The following is a 20324-nucleotide window of genomic DNA, read 5'->3' as shown; positions in this document are numbered from 1 at the left end:
TTGTCAAAACAAGTGTTTAGCCGAAATTTGGTGTAGGTCTATTTATTTATCAGTTCAGATTGTCATGTAAATGAATATCACAGCAACATCAACATTTTTTCTTTCCATATCTGCCATATTGCACCAGCCCCACAAATATTTTTTTCTAGATTTCATCTTTGCTAATTTGCCAATGACTATGTTGATAAAGGTTGTAAGAGTGAATAGCGGCAGAAACGAGTCGATGAATGTTCATAATACACTTATTTACCTTATACCAATATTACTATATTTCAAGGGATGCTCTACATTGTTACATTGCCATGGGTGCCAGCAGGGGCAGAGTGATTTGGGGCCCTAGGCAAAAGCAAGCATGGGGCCCCCTGATCCTAATCCACACCCTTTTCAATCCATTCTTTCTATACATTACCATCAAGCTGGGGCTGAGTAAAGTGTATGCATGCAAATGCTGCCTGGCAAGAACACTGAAACTGATTTCTCGTTACTAAGAAAAGATACTCACATGGTGTCATTCAACATGTTTTGATGCTGGTCATCATCCTCCTCATCTTCAACATTATTATCACTATTTCTAATATTTACTTGCCCTTAGCAACAGTTGGCAGAGAAATCTGGAGACAATTGGCCTAATGGTGGTGCTACAGTAATAGTTCAAAAAGAAAAATCAGCAATTTGTGCTACAGGCCTGAAGGTTTATGAGGTTGTTGGTTCAATGTAGAGGAAACTTTTGTACACGTATGTGGATGAAATATAGGTGTTTGAAAATGCTCCAGTTTCCCATTGACTTCCATTGTGTACATGACAGTCAAATTCAATTTTTTGAGACATCATTATGAAATTGCATACAGTTAATCTACAATGTCTTCTGAACATGCCGTTTGATTTTCATGAGGATTGGACTCATATTAAATGAGAATTTACAGTACATGTGTACAGTTTTGTTTATATTATGATATTTACATGCACAGTCAGTTTTGCAGATATCGACAAACCACATAAATGATTCTTCTTCTTCTTCTTCTTCTTCTTCTTCTTCAAGAGTCCAAGCACCGTAGGTTCCGGAATCCTATTGTATTTGCTGGAATTCTTTCTTCTTTGCTTTTTTCTTCCTTTTCTCCACTAAAAGTGTCTACAGCTCAGAAACCATAAGTCCTAGAGCAACTGGCAGATGGGCTCCTATAGGAAGCTGAAGTTGACGTAATTTTGTAAAAGCTACCCTATATCAATGTATGGGAGGTTGCTTAATCCTTGGGTTAACTTTACCCTATGTCAATGTATGGGATGTTACTTCATGTAAGCAATCTAAAAAGCATATGGCTTTGGTTTTGAAATATCTGTAGTAAGCACATCTCATTTGGCTTAATTTCACAAAAATCCATTTATTATTTATCAGTATTATCTACATGAATGACAAAATTAGTTACCCAACTACCGTACCCGGCAGGTGTTAAGCCAGCTGGAATGTTCCATCTCTTGCAAAGGGAACAAGCGATGGTAGCATCTACCTAGCTACAGCTTCACAGTGAAAAAATGTTGGCAGTTACTATCATGAGCCTGAACTCATACTTTAGCAAAGTCCCAAATTGCATCTCAAGAGGTGAAAACCTACTCTACCTGCTACACTGGTTTCCAGCCCTGGTCCTTGGGACCCAAAGTACTGCTGGTGTACTATCCTACCAGGTAGTTAATTGCATTCACCTGGCATCTCAGGTCTCAATCAGTCCCTGGTAGATGGCTAGAATGTAAACCAGTTACGAACCACTGACTAGGGCCTTTAGAAAATGGTAGTGATAAAAACTGATAATCCCTGGCAAACCTCATACTACAAACAGAGCTCTCCTCCTTGTCAAACTCAGCTGCAGCTCTTTTTCCCATTCACCACAGTTCTAAAGAAGGCCAGAGAGCTCTTACTTAGTCTTTCTCTGCACTCCAACCCCACAGTCTGGTACCCTGCATATGCCCGTACAGGCAAAGGTGAATGCAAAGAATGCAAGTAAAACATCTTGATGAAAGCACTGATGTAAGTGACATTGTCCAATTATGTATTTGGGTCCGGTTCCCTCAAAACGACTTGTTCAGAGAGGAACTCGCCCCTTCAGGGACAAGCAAGAGGAGAGGAGATTCTGAAAGCACTTCTGAACTTTTTTGCAGAGAATAATGTTGACTGGTCAAATCTGGCATCTGTGTGCACTGACAACGCCCCATTGATGCGAGGGAAGGAGAAGGGACTTATAGGCCTGCTGAGAAAGAGAGGATATTCCCGACTTTTTTTCTTTTCATTGTATCATTCATCAGGAAGCACTTGTAGCTAAACTCAAACATTGTGACTTGCAGAATGTGCAGCAAGTCATACATGTGGTTAACTTTATTGTTGCAAGGACACTGAATCACCAGCAGTTCTGCGAGTTGCTGGAGGAATACCAGACAGAATATGGTGACTTGATATTGTACAATGAAGTGAAATATAATGGAGTACAAGGAGTTTTTCAACTTCATTGAGTGCCAGTGTCGTCTCTGACCCCAGTCATCACAGCCCTCTGTCCTGACCACGCTGGAGTAGAGAGTGAGATAGTGGAGCTGCAGGCAAATGACACATTGCAAGGTGAACTAAGAACAGGTGTTGCCCATTTATGGATCCTGGTGTCAGACAGAGAGTACGCACTTCTGAAGCAGTGTGTGCAAAAGGTGACATCCTTTTTACTCAGTACTTATTCATGTGAAGCAACATTTTCCACTATGGACATTGTGAAACAAAAACAAAGAAACAGACTGACTAATGTACATCTGGATTCCCTAACGAGGATGGCAAGAATAAGGTCATAGAGAGATTCAAGAGAGTGTTTAGGGAAAGCATGCTACACAAAGAACAGGGTATCTGCAAGTCCTAAACATTTGGACTTCATGTCCCTTAACAGTGAATTTCCCGGTATCCTTTTCTTATACTGCTCATTTATAGTTTCAGAAATTTTATTAAGCTATGTCCAATCAGAAACAGGCTGGTTTTGCCAGCTTTGTTTCTTTATTTTGGTTTTAATCCTCCAATGGAAAGCCATCATTGATTGTTACACTGCAACAGCATATGCTCTTCCAAGTCATGTATCCTGTATAGAGATGTGAGGGTAAATAAATAGGTTGGTAAACTACAGTAGTCTCCAGCTGGTGGTCATCATAAGGCAAACAATCAGAAAAGCAATATTTTTTGGGGTATTTCCCCCCTTGTTCCCTGTCCTCCTAACTTAGTAGGTACTACCTACTACGATATGCACTATGAAATTTCATCATAAAGATATACAGTATGTCAGGGTAAAAAGGTGGGTGAAGTGAGTTTAGGTGGGTTTACCTTCTGCTACATCCCTGATCCTGTAATCTCCCAGGTACACAGGAAACTGAAGATAGAGACAATTGCAAAAAAACAACAAAACATGATGCAAAGACATACAAAGTGTCCTGAAGTGCACACTGGAAGCCTTGTACATGTCAGAAATGCTGTTTACATCCATTAAGTACAGTGATTGTCTCCACCTGTCTGTCCTGATGAAGAAGTCCAACCTGCAGGCTGGAGAACAGAGGTTTGTAGCCCTATACAAGGGAAGAAATGTGAGCTAGCATTGCTTGGTTCAAGGACTCTGCCACTTCAGAATACACACACTACACACTACACACATGGGGAAGTAACTTTGAAAGTCTAGTTTTATAAGCTACTAGTTACTTCACACTGGAAGAAGTTGAACAACAGCAAAGCTTCCCTGAAGACAAACTGAGCTTTGTTAACTACAGTTAGAAAAATAGTTCAGACTTTATAAAAAAAATGATCACATCCACATCTGCAATGTCATGCAATACAAATTCACATGACTGCAAAATACAACTGATTAGGATGTTAACAAAACTATTTTTATTTTAAATAAAGTGAAGGAATGTTGACTGAGTTTCTATGCTGCTTGCCAGAAACTAGAATCCTAACAATCACAATGTTAACTTTCTGCTGGATGTAATGCCCATCACCATCTTTTAGTCAAAAATAGTCGGTAGTGGCAGTAGTTGACTACTCCTCAAAACGACATAAAGTAATAAACAAATCCACTAACAAAACACTATCCACGAATTTAGTTGAACAACCACAAATTACTGGAAAAAGAAGTTAAACTACCAGCTTCATTCCATTTCCATTGCATTTGTAATAAAAAAAATAGTAGGCTACTTTAAAGAGTGACTTTTGCATTTGCATTTTTACAAAATAAAGGAAATTTTGTTTTGCTTTGTTCTGTTTGCTACCCCAAAAAAATACCCCAAAACAATACCAAAGCTATATCAGATCAGAAGAGATTAGATGACATCATTATTTGGCCTTATTGTGTATTGTTTCAGGTGTAGGAGTAATTTGCTTTTAAGAGAGGGAGGTGGTATTCTTACATTTAATCTTTAATCCAATTGGTGTATCATGCATGTACCACTTCATAACTAACAAGAAACTTTGCACAGTGTTAGATTAAAAGATATGTAAAGACATGTAATATCAAAGTTGTGCTATAAACTATATATCACTGCTTTATAGCCTGTAGATCATGCATGATGACCCAACAGTCTGTAGGTTTTCATTCCAACCAAATGATTTCAATGCTCAACACCTTCAACCACAGAAGAGGAACTAATCAGTGAAATTAGCTGCTGTAGTGTTTGGCTGGAATGAAAAACCATGATTGAGAAACCACTGCCTTATATTATTGAACTAAAGATACTGTTCAAAGTAGGCTATATAACTGATCATTTATCTGGTGTTATCCTGCATGTTTGTTTGGAGAGAGTGGGGGTATAGATATTGTACATTGACAGAAAACTTCTTCTTTGAAAATTAAAAACAAAAAAATTAAAAAAGCATAAAAAACGGTGTTCTTCTCCTTTACGTTCCAGGTCTTCTTGTAGTCTTTGCCTTTCTATTGCGTACTGAGGACAGAAGAAAATAACATGTTCCACAGTTTCTGTTTGTTGACAATAATCACAATTTCTCATGGGGTGCTTCTTCATCCATAGTAGTGATGAGTTCAACTTTGTGTGGCCCAGTCTCATCCGGCTAATCAAGCATTCTTCTTTCCTTTTCATTCCTATAGATCCCCCTGCACCCACCTCCTTCTGTACTTGAATGTGTAAGTGTTTACCTTATCCCATTTTTCCTGCCACTGTCTCTTATTTTGAAACCAGATATAGGACATTATTTCAGCTTTGCATATCAGTACCGCAAAGTCAACATTCTCTAGTCTTAATGCATCTTTAGCAAGTTGATCTACTTTCTGATTCCCCTCAATCTCTACATGATCTGTCACCCATAAAAACTTAACATATGTTTACCCCTATTCTCACTATTCTTAGTGTCTGTATTCATAGTATTCCCATGATGTCACATGCATTTCCTACCGATATGGCACTTTACAATACACACAGCTCATTGGCTGTGGCTGTCATTTGATTGTAATCACCTGTTAATTTATAATTTATAAGTCTTGGGCTTTCTCTACAGCACTGGCCTGCACCTTCGGCACTTAACCAGTGGAGGGCAGCAATACGCCAACGAAGGCGCAGAGTGGACGCAACGTCCACTCTGCCCGAAACGTACAAGAAGAAGAAGAAGAAGAAGAAGAAGAAGAAGAAGAAGAAGAAGAAGAAGAAGAAGAAGAAGAAGAAGAAGAAGAAGAAGAAGAAGAAGAAGAAGAAGAAGAAGCAGCAGCGGTGAATTGAAGACTGAAGTGATTGCAGTTTCCTCTGTTATTGTTGTAAGTGCACCAGCAGCGGTGCAGGCACGAGTTCATAACCTGGCGCGTGAAGTGGCCAAAAGAGTAGAGACGAGATGGCAACGTCAGCGGGCGGGAAACCGCTGTCTCTGATCCATGGAGCAAAGGTAGACAATAGCTGTTTAGTTAGCTAACTAAACTTACTAAACCAGTTTAGTTAGCTAACTAAACTATTGATAAGGTTAGTTGTGGCTAAAATAAGTCAAGGGTAACGATAGGGTAAGCTACCAATTAAGCCCACTAAATCCACATGTACACAGTCTTGATTTCTAGCATGAAGGTTAATTCTGGTTATTATCAACCTGGACCTTATTTTGTTCTAATTAAGTCCACTACACCCCTATTAAGCCCACTGAGTTAGTAAACGGTAATTGTGCTTTGATTAACCTTAAACTGAGCATTAATTCCATTTATTTTAAACCTGGGCTTTATTCTTCTAGTTTTTGCCATCATGACAATTGATTGTGTTGCAAATACTTCAGTAGATAAAACAGTTTTATCTCTATGGCTCATACCTCCTGGTCGCCAAAGTTACGGTTAGGGTTAATCTTAAACAGTTGAATCCAAAAAGCCATTAAAACTCATTTTTTCAACATAATAACACTCACACTGTGATGGAACTGGCCTATTTCCAGTGTTCGATTATTCATTGCATATACTGTGGTAATAGATGTTATTTTCAACAAGCAGCATGGCAAGTATCGGATGTTCTGTAAAAAGAAACCCAATGACCACAAAACAAGCACAAATTTTATCTGCCCACCAGGGCCCAACAATATGATGAGCCTATATCGGGCCAGTTAAACAGTGACTTGGGCCAGCTGATCATCAGCCCAGTTCATCAGTGTAGGGCTGGGCGATAATTCAATATTATCGTTTATCATCTTTCAGTGGAATCATATCGTGATGATATGGTGATTTTGGGATATGGTGACGCACATTTCTCCTGTCTAAATTGATGATAACAAACACATTTTATTTAAAATCTCCTAACATTACCATTCAGTTCAATGGGATGAATATTTATTTGATTCTTTAACATTTTTTGCATAGGTGAGCCATATCGTGATATATATAGTATATTGCTAATCCGTATGATTATCGTGATATTGATTTCAACCATATCGGCCAGCAATTGAGTGGCTGGACACATTACCTTGGGTGAACAGAGTCCATAACCTTTAAAACATGACTCAAGATTCCTGAATTCAATTTGGCACATAGATAATTCACCAAGCAGCACTTAATTTCAATAAAATCTCAGCTTTTATGATTGTTTTATGGTTTTCACTGCTCGCTACCTCTGCTGCCTCCACGGTGTATTTTGATAGAATTTGAATCAGTTCTCTTGGCTTCAAAAAAACAAGGCTAGTTTTGGATCCTTGGTTCTGCCATCCAGTGCAGAGGTATACTAGTAAAATGAGTCCACCACTGTATTGCAGTTTATCTTTTGTCTTTCAGGACGGCTTTGTCAAAGTGAGGAAAAGAGACTTGGAGAAATTAACCACAGAAGTCATGCAGCTCCGGGAGTTCCTGCCTAAAATTCTGAATGGGGACCTCATTGAAATGCTGCACAAAGCTCGAGCTGCAGAGACAAGTAAGTACGTTTCTATGAACATAACCATGAGGCAGGAAATAATGAGGTTGTCGCTGTGTAAGCTTGTGTGTGTGTGTGTGTGTGTGTGTGTGTGTGTGTGTAGTGAGGGAGCGTGTTGCTCAGGAGCAGGAGCAGTTGCGACAGGAGTGTCTTCACCTTCAGTCTCGGCTGGATGCAGTGCAGAGCGAATGTCAGAAAGAAAGAGAGGTGAGAGAGGGAGGGTGAGAGACCATGTCTGTCAGTAGCTGTGTGCCACTTCCATACCTGCCTGTGTAATTTTAACTAAAATGAGTGTACTGTACATCTACTCTTCAGGCAGTTTATGTTAACTTAACTAACTTTATTTATGTCAAGGGTTAGGGTTAAGATGTATGGTTTAGTATAGAATTATAGATAGTCAGTGGACAAAATAAGAGAAACCCAGGCTGAAAAACTCCTCAGACAACATTTTTTTCCACTGCTCAGGTCTCCAGGTTTTGTGCTCCTTACACCAGGTTATGCATCTTTGTGCCTTGGATACAAGTGGTTTCTGAATGGCAGCCTTGCCATAAATACCATTTTAAAATACCAAATTAGTTAATCCTGACTAAACAAACACGAATGGCCAAGAATTGATAACCTCACCATGATAAAAGAAGAAAAGGAAACGGTTTTAAAAACACTCTTTTTCTCTCTCTAACCAGCTAGATAATTCAAAAACAGTCTGAGCAATATTGCTCAGACTGTAGGCAGACTGCTTTGAAATTTGCATTCGGGAATGTAACATTCAGTGATTGATTCACACAGTGAACGTTTGTGAAATGTCATCACATAGTAACGACAATAGCGACAAACCAATTTGGAGACGGTCAGATCCAGTACTGGTTTCAATGGTTTCAATTATATTGCTCTGTGTGTGTGTGTGTGTGTGTGTGTGTCTAGGAGAAGCTGTTGTTGCGTGAGCAGCTGTGGCAGAGCGGTGCGGAGCTGCAGCAGCAGGCGGACTTCTGTTCTGGTCTTGGAGCTTCAGCCTGCAGCCTCCTGTGGAGCTGCTCTGCCAGGGAGGACGCCGTCACACACTGGCTGGCTGATGTGAGGAACCACTGTGTTCACTGTGTCTGTGCACATGGTCCCAAATGAACATCCGGCAAATAAATCAATAAGGGCCACCCACCACACTGGCCAATAACTTTTTGAGAGGATAACATTTGAATGCCTCTATACAGTCCTTGGTCTTTGCCTGTTCTCAAACTTTGTCCCTGCTGGCCACCGTATACTCTCTCTGATTATGAGCCAATCAAATCAAAGAGCTGGCTTGTCTCTCTGTCCCATAAGCCTCGCCAACTCTCGACCAATGCTGTGGCGTAAAGCACTATGGAAATTGTAGTCCTTTATCAAGCTTATTTACCCTGTCTTGTACCGATGATTTTTTCCCTGTTTTTCTCACATTTCAAAATGGAGATCTAATTTAGTTATCCATTGCTGTTGCACCATAAATTCTCTCATCAATTGAAAGAGTGGAACCATATGGGACCCTGCTATTTTGAAATCTCGATACTACAACTGAATGGTCAAAAAGGAACAGGCTCCTGATTGCTGCTCTACACAAAGCGGTGTTGTCTAAACTTCCTGGATGCTTGACCAGGATTAATATCAAAATGTAAAACACTCTAACTTTGCCGGGGGTGTTTGCTGTAAACTGTGATGTAGTTTGATAGTGTACAGCCAGACGGTCTTTTTGTCTGCTGATGCTGTAGGGGAAGCTGCAGTCCTTCCTGATTGTTGCTGCCCAGACTCTGGAGAGCTTTGTCAAATCTCTGGATGAAGAGGTGAAGGCTGAACCCGAGGACCACAACTCCCATGAGCACCAGTTTGTCCTGGCTCTGGCTGGCGTCATTACCAGTGAGTTCTCAGATTCTGGCCACACAACAGAACAGTATTGTGTATTCACAAACACTGCATTCATTAATGTGGAATATAATGAATTTTTCAAATATATGTCAGTAGGTATTAGCTTACTGAGCCTTGCCCGGATCCAGCTTTGAATCGCTGTCAGCCAAGCCAACATTTCAACTGAACTCAATTTATTCAGGGTGTGGATCTGTTTTCCTGACCTCAGTTGATGCATTAGTAATTGGATCATCCTCAACCAGTCACAGTAGCAAATGAGTTTGATGTAATCTTTCAGTGCCTTTTCTCAGGTTGATAGACTAATTTGGAAACATACTATCACCTAAAATGCTGAAGAAGAAGTGTTTGCATGTTTTACTAGTTGAAAAGCCCATATTCAAAATAATCTTTATTTATGAATTTAAAATCAGCCATAAACTAACTGGAGAAGAAATTGTTTGCTTTTTGTAAGTAGAGTTCATTATATTAGTTTGAATGTAACTTCTAATTTAGATTTTTACTACCTTGGACTGCCGACATCAGTGGATTCTGGAGTTTCTGCAATGTGTGACGTCAAGTACTTGTTATTACCACTAGGAGGCAGACATGAAAGTTTTTTCCCAGTTGGGAGCTCATACTTATGGTAAATCTGATATGAATTGAAGGCAGCATAATGCTGCATTCATGTCACATGGCAAAGACAGTAGATACCAGCTTCTTACTAGAAGATACTGTTCACCTCAATGTTCAGCTATTAAATAAAAAAAAAATATTGTTCACCTCAACTTTCACACAGTAAATACTACTAGAAAATACTGTTCACCTCAGCTTTCAGATGGTAAATACTACAGAAAAAACTGTTCACTTAGCTTTCAGATGGTTACTACTAGAAAATCCCCTACAGTGAGCAGTGTCCAGTCGAATTGGGGCAAAATGCAACTCTTTGCACTGCACTCATGTTAACTTTCTATCTGACTGTTGGGCAGTTATACACATCTCCGATTTAAAAAGTATTAAGTTACTGTGTACAAACACCATTACAAACACATGCCAGTTTGGAATTTAATTTAAAATGTCACTTTCGTTGTTGGAACTGTTGGAATAGGTGCAATCCTACTGGTGTACTGGTCTGTGCATTGACAGTTGCACAGCCAGCTCTCATTATGTGATGTCAATTTGACAAATTTGAGATTAAAATTAAAAAACACTTTGAAAAATCTATCTTCCAGGAACAAACCTTTCTGGGCGGGCTACCCAGGTGAAGCCTATGTATGGGAAACACTGGCATGTGTGTTAAGTGTGAAAAAGCTAATCAGGAGCAACCAAAGCATGGCATTTTGACAACTTCAAAGAAGTTTCAATGCCAGCAAATACCCTGCTCAACATGCAATTGGATTAAAAATGTGGCCGTGGCTGACAGCAACTCAGGAGATTGCATCCTATGACCAGGCCACCCCAAAGCACCTGTGTCTTCTTTATTTCCCATCCAATCAGACATTGCAGCTGTGACGTGTGGGCGGGACTACCTGTCTAGCTCGGCTCACGTCCTGCTGGACACTCTAATGAAGCTGCTGGAACTGATGAAGCCCGGCGTCTTCCCTAAACTAAAAGTGTACGAGGAGCTATGGTAGAATGTTGCTAATATGAACTGCTTGTGGTCAGTTACATAGGATTAGGTTTGAATTATTGACTGATTATTTGACTACTACAGTGTTGTTGTGTGAAAACCTCCTAACTCCAATTTGGGTGATTTTCATGTTTTCACTATAGTTGAGGGATTACATGGTTCTCTATGGGTTGACCTCTCAAGCTCATGAAGCCCTTTAAAAACCCATTGAATGAGGTCAACAATGCGTTGTCATCAAGCTAATGACATTGCTGTTTTTCTTAGTTCCTGAAAAGATACAAGGTTGATGAATGTGCTGTAACTAGGCAGAAATATGTCCAAAATGATACTAATTATGATTGAATAACTAGTTACAAATAGATTTCAACAGACTTACAGTGCTTACTGCTTACTTATAAAACTCCAATTAATGAATGGATTGACTTCTAGATTGAGTTAGGCTTTGTAGTGTCTGTAGGTGGACAGTAGGTGTCAGTGTATGTCTAAAGATGCCTTTGCTGGTGTTGTGCTGCAGGTTGATGCTGATGGCTCTGTATAATGTCAGCATCAGTGTTAAAGGGCTGAAGTACATCAGTGAGAACCCAGGACTCCTGCCGCTCATCTGGACACTCCTGAACGGTGCGGAGAACATCTAGAAGACACACCCTTCTCCTTCAAAGCTTCTCATTCAAACTTCTCAGCTTAGGTTGGGTATTTAAAAATGGCTGCTGCAGACACATTTATACTTTTATAGATTCTCAAGCTGGAAAGGAGATGATACGTGCGTCCTTTAAATAGGTCGAGAATGCAAGATGTGGCGAAGAGGTGTTATGAAAGATGCCTGTGTACCCGCATGAATTCAGCCAGAGTCTCCTCAGACCGTCCCACCGCCCTGTTGGTGTGTTTACACCAGAAACAACTACTTTTGCATTTTTTGTTGTTTATTTCAGTATTTCCTTTTAAAGCCTCTAATGTATGACATTGCAACATGCATTAGCATCGCAAATTTGGACTACACGTTTTGCTGTGCAAGAATGCGAGAAATGCCCCTGGTGTTGACCTTTGCATTGTTGCGTACATTGCTTGCGTAGACTACTAAACTAAACTGATCAAACAGGCTACTTAATACTGTATCTGTTCATAAATGCCATTTAGCATTCAGTATTGTAGTTTGGTTTATTACAGTATGGGAGAAGGAAGAAACTAATTCAAGAAGAAATTATCAAGTAAGTTTTTGAAGTTTGGTGTTTAGGAGAAGCTGTTTAAAGAGTAAGCACCTGAAATTGACATTTCTAAACTAAATTCTGTTGAGTGACTAGCTACTAATAGAAAAAAGCTGGAATATGTACAGAATCATTAAATGAAGGAAAATCTCTACTGTCCTGCTTGAAGCTGACTGGCTTTCATTTTACTGCGTCAGGCAGTAACTCGCTCAAGTTAAAAAATTTCAACTGAAACGAATAGCTCAGTTCACGCCGTCTAGAGTGAAGTCCTGTCCATCTCACTGCCAGAGGAAATAAGTAGGGCTCTGGATACATGTAAAAAAATAGTTTTGGTTTATGATGATGCAGTATATACCAGAGACACCCTACTTCCACCCCATTTATTTTTCTGGCATCTAAAATCATGCATTGCTTTTTTTTTTCGAGACCTACTGCCTCTGTGCATGTGTGTTTGTGTATTTAGCGTAAGTCTTTTTGTTCTATTGTATGCATTCCAACAAACTGTGTGCCCGTTTTATTGGTCTTTTGTCATTAGCTATGTTTCCATCCAAATCAAGTAAGTTTTCTGCACACTTTTGAAATACAATACAATACAATACAATACAAATGAATATGTCGATCAGCTGGGTTGAAAAGAACAAATAGACTCATATTTCCTGAATGTCAAAAGACACATTCACCTGACAAATTCCAGAATTGATTAATCTCATTTAGTATTGGTTAAGTTGCTATTGTTTCCTAATATCAGCTAATGTTGGTCATGTTTATTATACTTTAATCGGAAAACAAAGAAATACACCTGGTGATATTCTGATGTAGGCCTGCCAACTAATGGTCATAAAACCACAGTGCAGACAGTGGAAACAACATATATGATATTTCTGGAAGGCCGTTTCTTTTCAGTTCTTGCGCAATGATGAACATCAAGCCAATCATACCAAGGCTACGTCATTATTTATTCAACAAATTATTTTCCATCACCGTGTATTGCACAATTTATAATTTCTTTCTCAACAAAAATATTCTCCATCACAAGTATTCTCCTCCACAAGTGATTGTAAAAAATCGTTTTTTGTGATATTTAGGAAATGTTATGAATTTTGACATCATCTTTTCTAATTCGATACATCATAATTTGCAAAAAAATATTTGGAAGGAAACCCAGCTATTACAAGCCACTTCCCTGTAAAGTGAATTAAAAGTAATGTTAATTTGTGTCAAGTTATAATGCGTTGGCATGTGTTTCTGTGGGTAAATGAGTAATACCAAGGCAGCTTCCACACTGCAAACCTCTGATCCCTCTTGGTCTCTGTTCATCTACGTGTCTGTCAGATGGAGACTGGGAGGTGTGTCTCCACTCACTGCGTCTCCTCCAGTCAGTGTTGCTGGAGGAGGAGGCGCCGCTCCTGCCGGGCTCCTCTCTGCTGGATCCCGGCCTCCTGGCTCGTGTCGGCCAGCTGACCTCCAGCCCGCAGCCCGGCTTGAGGCTCACCGCCCAGCAGACCCTCGAGGACCTGCAGGTCCTCCACCAGGTACGAAGGGAAAATATCAGCTCCTCTAAGGTGCATGAATGAAAACGAACCACAGAAATTAAATGAAAAATTCAGCTTTTTTTAATTTTTTCATTTCTAAATTATGTAAAATATGGGTCAGTGCGGATCAGACGGTCAGACGGATGGTCTGACCGTCTGATCCGCACTGACCCATAATTTACTTTTTGGCCCGCACAATATAATGATTTCTCAGTGGAAACCCTCTTTAAAGTCACTACCTGTCATGTAAAAGTACTGGTTGGCCTGAAGAAGATTTGAGATTTTCTCCCTGGAAATGAAATGTTGGACAGATGAAATAAGAAGTGTTCCCTCTGGTCTCCATTTCCAGGGTCGGGGATGTAAGCCAACCAGCTTCTGATCTGGATATAGCATCTTTGGACCAGTCATCCTAGTGTGTTACCTGACCTTCATGTTTGACCATACCTAAAAACAGACTAAAATTAAGAATCCATTCAGTAGTATCCTTAAAATTTGATATATGTAACGTCTTACTATTCCACTTTCACTGTGTTCCTAATCTGTTGTTTACTTGAGATTTGGGCCTTGAGTCTGAAATCCTTTGAGTTACTTTTCATTAGGACAAAGATGTTGGCATAATAAGGGTTAAAAGGCTTTGGGGAAACCTCATTGTTGAGCCTTCACATTCCTATGCTCTGTTCACAAAATTGTCTCCTTATTAGTTTACAATGAAGGAAAATACACTTTTATGTGAATATGATAATACAGGTTAAGGTACATTAAAAGTGATGTTTGAACCCTTTTAGATCACCGTAATTCTGTTTGTTTTAGTACAAGATGGACGGTACATAAGTCCATTGGATAGCCTACACCAATGATTCTCAACCTTTTTCATATCAAGGACCCCTAATTTAGTCCACATTTGGGCCACGGACCCTCATTTGATAAGATTTCTGAGAATATTTTTATTGTTAGATAAGATTTTGTCCAGAATTCCATGACTATCTGTATTGTAGGTAGAGAGGTAACAGTGAAATTATGATCAAAATAGTCATTCTTCTACATTCTCTACTTCTTGTAAATGAAATAATGATGAAGTTTAACAATTCATCAGTTTGCTGGGGACCCCATGGAACCCCCTCAAGGACCCCTGGTGGTCCCCGGACCCCACGTTGAGAACCACTGGCCCACACTATGAAATGGTGACCAATATTAAATTAGCATAGCCTGTAGGCCTAGGTAAATTGAAGAGAGGCTGACAGCAATTCAGTTTATTTCCTACCATAGCCTATTACTCAAGAAGACATTATAAAGAAGGTTTTCATAAACATGTTATGTTCTAAACACGAGTACATTAATGAAAAGTTATAAGAAAATATGTTATAGTGCATTTGTAGAATTGAGAAAATAAAAAAAAAAAATCCATATCAAGATGATTTGTAGACTAGCCTATCAAAACCTTCTTTATAATGGCTTCTCAAGTAATAGGCTATGGTAGGAAATACATTGAATTACTCCCTGCAACCTGAAAGGTACGTAGTCTACAGTGAAGTAATTGACAAAACTTTTAGCAATGTATCTAATATAGTTAACACAGACCCAGTGTCAGTTGTAACAATACCATATTTAGCAATTTATACTACATCGATTCAACTGAAAAGTGATATGATGAGCAAAGAATAAATCCAAACAGGTAGAGTTGCCTTTTGTTAATTATACAGCTTTATTGTGTATATCTTTTAGTATAGACTTCTCAGTAGTGAGCAGGTATCAGTTGAACAAGGCTAACGCTACAGGACAGGAGATATTCAAGGACAAGAGAGAAGAGTCATCACAAGAATGGAAGCAGTCAGGGGCTTGGAGAAGCTCATTGGTCTAGTTGGAAATAAAACCTGGGACAAGACATATGACATTTACCTCCAAACTTAACCCCAGCCATCTCTACTTTAAGAGGGCTTGTTGTAAAACAGATGAACGGAAATGATGGAGAACTAGGAATTAAGGGTCAGGTCATGTGAATGTCTAGTCCTTACAGATTACATTTCTCCCTAAGCCCCAACCACCCCTAACTTAACCATTCTCATGGGGAGTTTTGTGTCATAATCATAACAAGAATATTAATAATATTGTAGTGATGTGCTAAGAATCATCTAAAAAGGAGAAACTCTGAAGCGAGGAGAACACAGATATCCTCTAAAGGGAAAGGGAGAGGAAGCCAAGGAGTGGAGGACAGAGACTCTGTAGACCTCCGTCCACTCCCAGACCACAGCCCCGTCGGTCGCTGCAGGTTGCAGGGAGGAGAACCCCCTCTAGCACCCCCCGGTCGACCCCCACCAGCCCGGCCGTCTAGGAGGACGCGGCGGCGTTGGGCTTGTCGTCGCGGGTGACGGGGATGCTGCGGTCGCTGCGGCCAGACTCGCTTCCCCCGGAGACCTTTGGCCCGGTCAGGGTCAGGAGGCCGTCGTTGGACAGGGTGCAGGTGATTGCCGATTGGTCAACGCTGGAGGGGAGGCGGTAGCGGCGGTGGAACTCGCGGGAGATGTAGCCGTGGTCGTCCTGAAAAACAACAGGGTTAATGCGATGGCACCGGGGTCCAGCAGACCAGAGTTAGCAGCTCTCCTTACTATAGGTTAAAGGAACAGCTCACCCCAAAATGAAAATTTTGTCATTATCTACTCGCCCTATGTCAGTTCCAAACAGGAAAGAAAATGACCAACTCACCAGCTAATAGAGGAGGTTGGAGGAACCTTCTGACAGAACTATAATGTAGTTCATAGTACTACATAATGAGGTAAATCAAGGTCTTTTGTATTTACAGCACAATTGTTTGGCTATACAAACATTTTGATTATGCTACAAAAGCTTTTTAGAGAGATTTGATGGTTATTTCACAAAAAACAAACAACCAGACTCCATTCACTTCAATTGTTTGTCAGAAGGCTGAGATGGAACTGCAGTAGCTAACTCACACTCTGTGGCATGTTTGGTGGTCGTATGAAGGCTAGCCTGAAATCAGCATTGCAGGGCAACTTCAACCCAGGATAAATTCTCAAGTGACCCTCCCCACCATTATCTTTTTTGAGAAAATCTCTTAGCGCTAGCATTAGAGGATTTTGAAATCTACGTAGGATAAGAGATGTACTTAAAACAACAAAAGATTTGGGCATCAGGGCAGAGGTAATGAGTGATAATGAGTGTATGGTATTATTACAAGTCAAAATTAGTCACTTTTGTGTCCTCCTCTGCAACCACATATGTACCCGCACTAGCCTAGTATTGAAGCCTACCACAGCTTTCCCTACCCTGTCTCCCTCTCTACTTTCCCATTGTCTGAATAAAATACTAAATTTGAATGGACTGCCCACTCTCTTATTGAAAACAGAATTCAACACTACTAAGCTACCACATTCTTCCTCCTCTGAAGCTTTTGTTGTTTTGGCTCCTCACAGTGGATTCCTGATCTCTGAAATGTAGATGAGTGTGAATGCCAGATGCACTACCAACACAAGACCAACTTTATCTATGCACATGGAAGTTGTTTCAGTAAGTCACTTCGTTATTTTTTTCCTGCTTGCCAGAAGGGTTAGGGTTAGTAAGAGACTATAGAGACTGTAAGACACTATACTATTTTCATTAGGTTCTTGTTGAACTGCCATGTCTGAAATGTCTGTGGTTACTGCTCCTTCTGTCACTAGTTTTCATTGCAGTTGCTTTGGAAGATGTTCCATTTCACATTTCACCACAATTCAAATTGCTTGTGGAATCGTTTGGTAGTAGAATAATTAATTTCAAGTTTATTGATAAGGTAAGTCATGCCATTTAACAACAATAGATTGTTTGATTTCGGTTTTGCACATTGTTGGACATTGTTGTGGGTTTAATCCTTTGTTGAGGATTTAATGTTAGCTTAGTAAGTTTATGTTAACAGTAATCTTACATGTTAAGTTGTAGCACTGAGATATTAATGCTGATTTGATTTTATTAAATTATTTGCTCATTTGCTCGCTCATAGCTGGCGAGCATGGAACTAGCGCTAAGCTAGTTTTCACTTACTTGTATTTGAGCTGTTATAGCTGAGAGCAGAATTTCATAACACTTTTGCTTGTGTCTAGATTACATGGCCCATCGTAGGCCAGTGAACAAAAAAATAATCATACTACTGTCTGCTGCATATGATAACCCCATCCCTTATTAAACACACACAAACTCAGTTCTTTTGAAAAGAGAATATTAATGTCCTGTGTGTGCACATTTGCCTGCATGTGTGTGAGGGTGAATGGTTGCATCTGCAATGTAGTGTGTGTGTGTGAGCGCTACCTGTCTTTCTCCATGCTTGCCCTGGATCTCCACATAGTCGTCGGTGACCTTGACATTGAGCTCATCGGGAGAGAAATGCTTGACGTCCAGGTAGACCGTGAACTTATCCCTGTCAGACCTCACCTGGTAGAGAGACATAAACACACAGAGACAGAGATAAGGAGGACTTATGGGTGAGGTGAAAGGGCACCAACTGCTGTCCATCATATTATAACATTGTCAAAGTATCAAGTTGGTTAGAGCTTGTACTGGGCTTTTCTTTCAGTTTGTCAAGTGCAGTAGAAGTTGTTTAGATGAGGAACAACTGCAGTTAAGACTCGCTGGAACAAACCAAACAAAAGGGGAATATCAAATGTTAGAAATAGAAATGAATTTATAATATAACAGGACATTGGATGGGATAAAGGACAGCAGAGTTTACGTTCCATGTTAGTCACACTTTTCCCTTCTTTGTATTAGAAACTACAAGAAAATATTGAGTGATAGTCATTTGTCCAAAAAACCTAATGAATTCATAAGGCAATATACTCCTGAAGGCAAATTGTGTTAAAATCTATTGAACTAAAGACCTTTCCTATTAAGGCAAGGAAAGAACAATGTTACCATAAGCATAACACTATACACATACACACATACAAATTTGCTATTTTAAGTGTAGGAACACTATTTCACAGAACGACCTTTGTCATCATCTGTGTATTATTACCAAACTACTCTTTTGTGATATATTGTACTCAAGCAAACCCTTTTCTGTATCACTATATTTTCTCCCATAAACATACCAGCTAAGCCAACCTTAGTCTAAATCTGTATATGAGTTTAAAATCCTTTCAAAATACTGATGCCTGCTGAGTAGTGGTGTTCCTCCTGACATGGAGGAGGCTGGATCTGGTCTCGTTACCTCAGAGATGCCGGAGTTGGTTGAATCCAGAAAGCTGCGGAACATCGACTGTCTGTAATAGGGGCTGATGGTGGAGGCTGTGTAGGGGAAGAGGTCGTAGTCAAACATGCCCTCCCCAAAAAACTGGTCGAAGAGCCGGGCAGGGTACATAGAGCCCAGGGCACGTCTGAACCAGGGGTGCTGGATGGCAATATCCATAGTGTCTGGAAACAGCGCTGGGTTTGGTCTAGCTCGGCTTGGCTTGGCTCAGGTGGGCAGATCTACCTGCTCGGCTCAGCGTCTGGGAGGTGAAGGAGGGGAGGCGAGGCAAGATGGAGAGAACAGAGGACGGTGGATGGAAAGCAGGGAGAGTGAATTAGGTTTCCAGAGTGGTGTGTCCTCTGCTCTGCAGCTGCCTCCTCTTTATATACCTGAGAGCTAGAAAGAGGGGCTTTAGCCACGATCCCTCTGGAATGACATTATCTCATGGTGGGTTGGGCCTTGTCAGCAAAATCAGCGGGGGGAGGGGTGGGGGTGGGGGGGGGGCGTTCACCGCTGGGTCCGGACCCCGGTGCCACCCGGTGCCACCCACTCACCAGACACCGAGGGCCTGCCAAAACAAACTCTGTTGGAGGAAGCGGAGGGAGGAAGAGGGGGTGAGAGTAAACCACCAAAAGAGAGAGGGATTTTACCTGACTGTGTGACGGGGCCTCACCATGTGGCTGGCCACAGGGTCACCTATACATAAAACAAATATATATACACTCACACTCACACACATCCATGCAGTGTCAGTGACATAATGCTACTGTATTGTTCTGCCCCTCTGGCTGAATGGAAGGCAGATTTAGTAACAATGCTGGCCAGAGGATGCTGAGGGAAAGCAGAGGTCAGTGGAGCAATAACAACTCCTAACGGAAATATGAGAATAGATTGTTTGGAAAGAAAAATATGACTGTGAGGATGGAGGAGAGAATGAAAAGGGTTTGAGGCAAACTGGGGCAAAAGTGTTCGTCTCTTTATTAGTTCTTAATTTAGTTACCTTCAATCTTCAAAATGACATTTTGGGAAAAATTCAGTCTGGCTTTCCTAGACATCATAGTGCTGCTTGTCTCAGGGTTACCAATGATCTGCTGATGAATGCAGGCTGTTAGACTATTAGAGCTACTTGACCTAACAGAAGCTCTCGACATCACTGATCATGTTGGTCAAACTGAAATACTGAGAAATGGGGTGGTATCTCTGAAACTACTCTAGTCTGGTTCACATCTTACCTGTAAAACAGAAACGTCTCTATTGATGATTGTTTATTCTGCTTCATTAAGTATGTGATGTGGCTCAAGGTTTGATTCTTGAGTTAGTGCTGTTTTCTGTGTATGGTCACATTTCTCAGCATAGCATCTCCTTTCATTGCTATGCCAATGATACTCGGCTGTATCTTTGTTAAACTAAACGATGGCAGTAAGTTGATGGTATTAGATGACTGTGTAGCTGATGGTAAGGACTAGATGTTCCAAACCTTTCTTCAGCTAAAG

General features: G+C 40.5%; 2 protein-coding genes across 2 annotated transcripts; one reads left to right on the top strand and one right to left on the bottom strand.

Annotated features, from left to right (window-relative positions):
- The first annotated feature begins 5800 nt into the window (after positions 1-5800).
- Positions 5801-14111, top strand: hsf2bp (heat shock transcription factor 2 binding protein). Its single transcript, XM_078291132.1, has 9 exons — positions 5801-5893; positions 7248-7383; positions 7487-7590; positions 8305-8454; positions 9120-9264; positions 10747-10864; positions 11394-11497; positions 13414-13613; positions 13963-14111. The coding sequence occupies exons 1-9, from the start codon at positions 5843-5845 to the stop codon at positions 13990-13992; spliced, it is 1038 nt and encodes a 345-aa protein (XP_078147258.1). The 5' UTR covers positions 5801-5842; the 3' UTR covers positions 13993-14111.
- Positions 14112-15938: 1827 nt separating this feature from the next.
- cryaa (crystallin, alpha A) lies at positions 15939-19008 on the bottom strand. The gene is made up of 3 exons (XM_071895898.2): positions 18811-19008; positions 17910-18032; positions 15939-16148 (listed from the first exon to the last, which is right to left on the bottom strand). Exons 1-3 carry the CDS (start codon positions 19006-19008, stop codon positions 15939-15941), a joined length of 531 nt encoding a protein of 176 aa, XP_071751999.1.
- Between the last annotated feature and the right edge of the window lie 1316 nt (positions 19009-20324).

The sequence above is a fragment of the Centroberyx gerrardi genome, chromosome 21, assembly GCF_048128805.1.
Source record: "Centroberyx gerrardi isolate f3 chromosome 21, fCenGer3.hap1.cur.20231027, whole genome shotgun sequence".
In the NCBI taxonomy this organism is placed as follows: domain Eukaryota; kingdom Metazoa; phylum Chordata; class Actinopteri; order Beryciformes; family Berycidae; genus Centroberyx; species Centroberyx gerrardi.
The sequence above is the reverse complement of the archived record's forward strand: the minus strand, read 5'-3'. Positions and strand labels throughout refer to the sequence as shown.

Bases quoted from the DNA above. Each gene is read 5' to 3' on its own strand.
- hsf2bp (XM_078291132.1), top strand. From the start codon at position 5,843: ATGGCAACGTCAGCGGGCGGGAAACCGCTGTCTCTGATCCATGGAGCA. The intron at 9,265-10,746 runs GTGAGTTCTCAG...CCATCCAATCAG, and splicing joins TCTGGCTGGCGTCATTACCA to ACATTGCAGCTGTGACGTGT. The intron at 10,865-11,393 runs GTACGAGGAGCT...GTTGTGCTGCAG, and splicing joins GTCTTCCCTAAACTAAAAGT to GTTGATGCTGATGGCTCTGT.
- cryaa (XM_071895898.2), bottom strand. From the start codon at position 19,008: ATGGATATTGCCATCCAGCACCCCTGGTTCAGACGTGCCCTGGGCTCT. The intron at 18,033-18,810 runs GTAACGAGACCA...TCTCTCTACCAG, and splicing joins CCAACTCCGGCATCTCTGAG to GTGAGGTCTGACAGGGATAA. The intron at 16,149-17,909 runs GTAGCGCTCACA...GTTGTTTTTCAG, and splicing joins GCAAGCATGGAGAAAGACAG to GACGACCACGGCTACATCTC.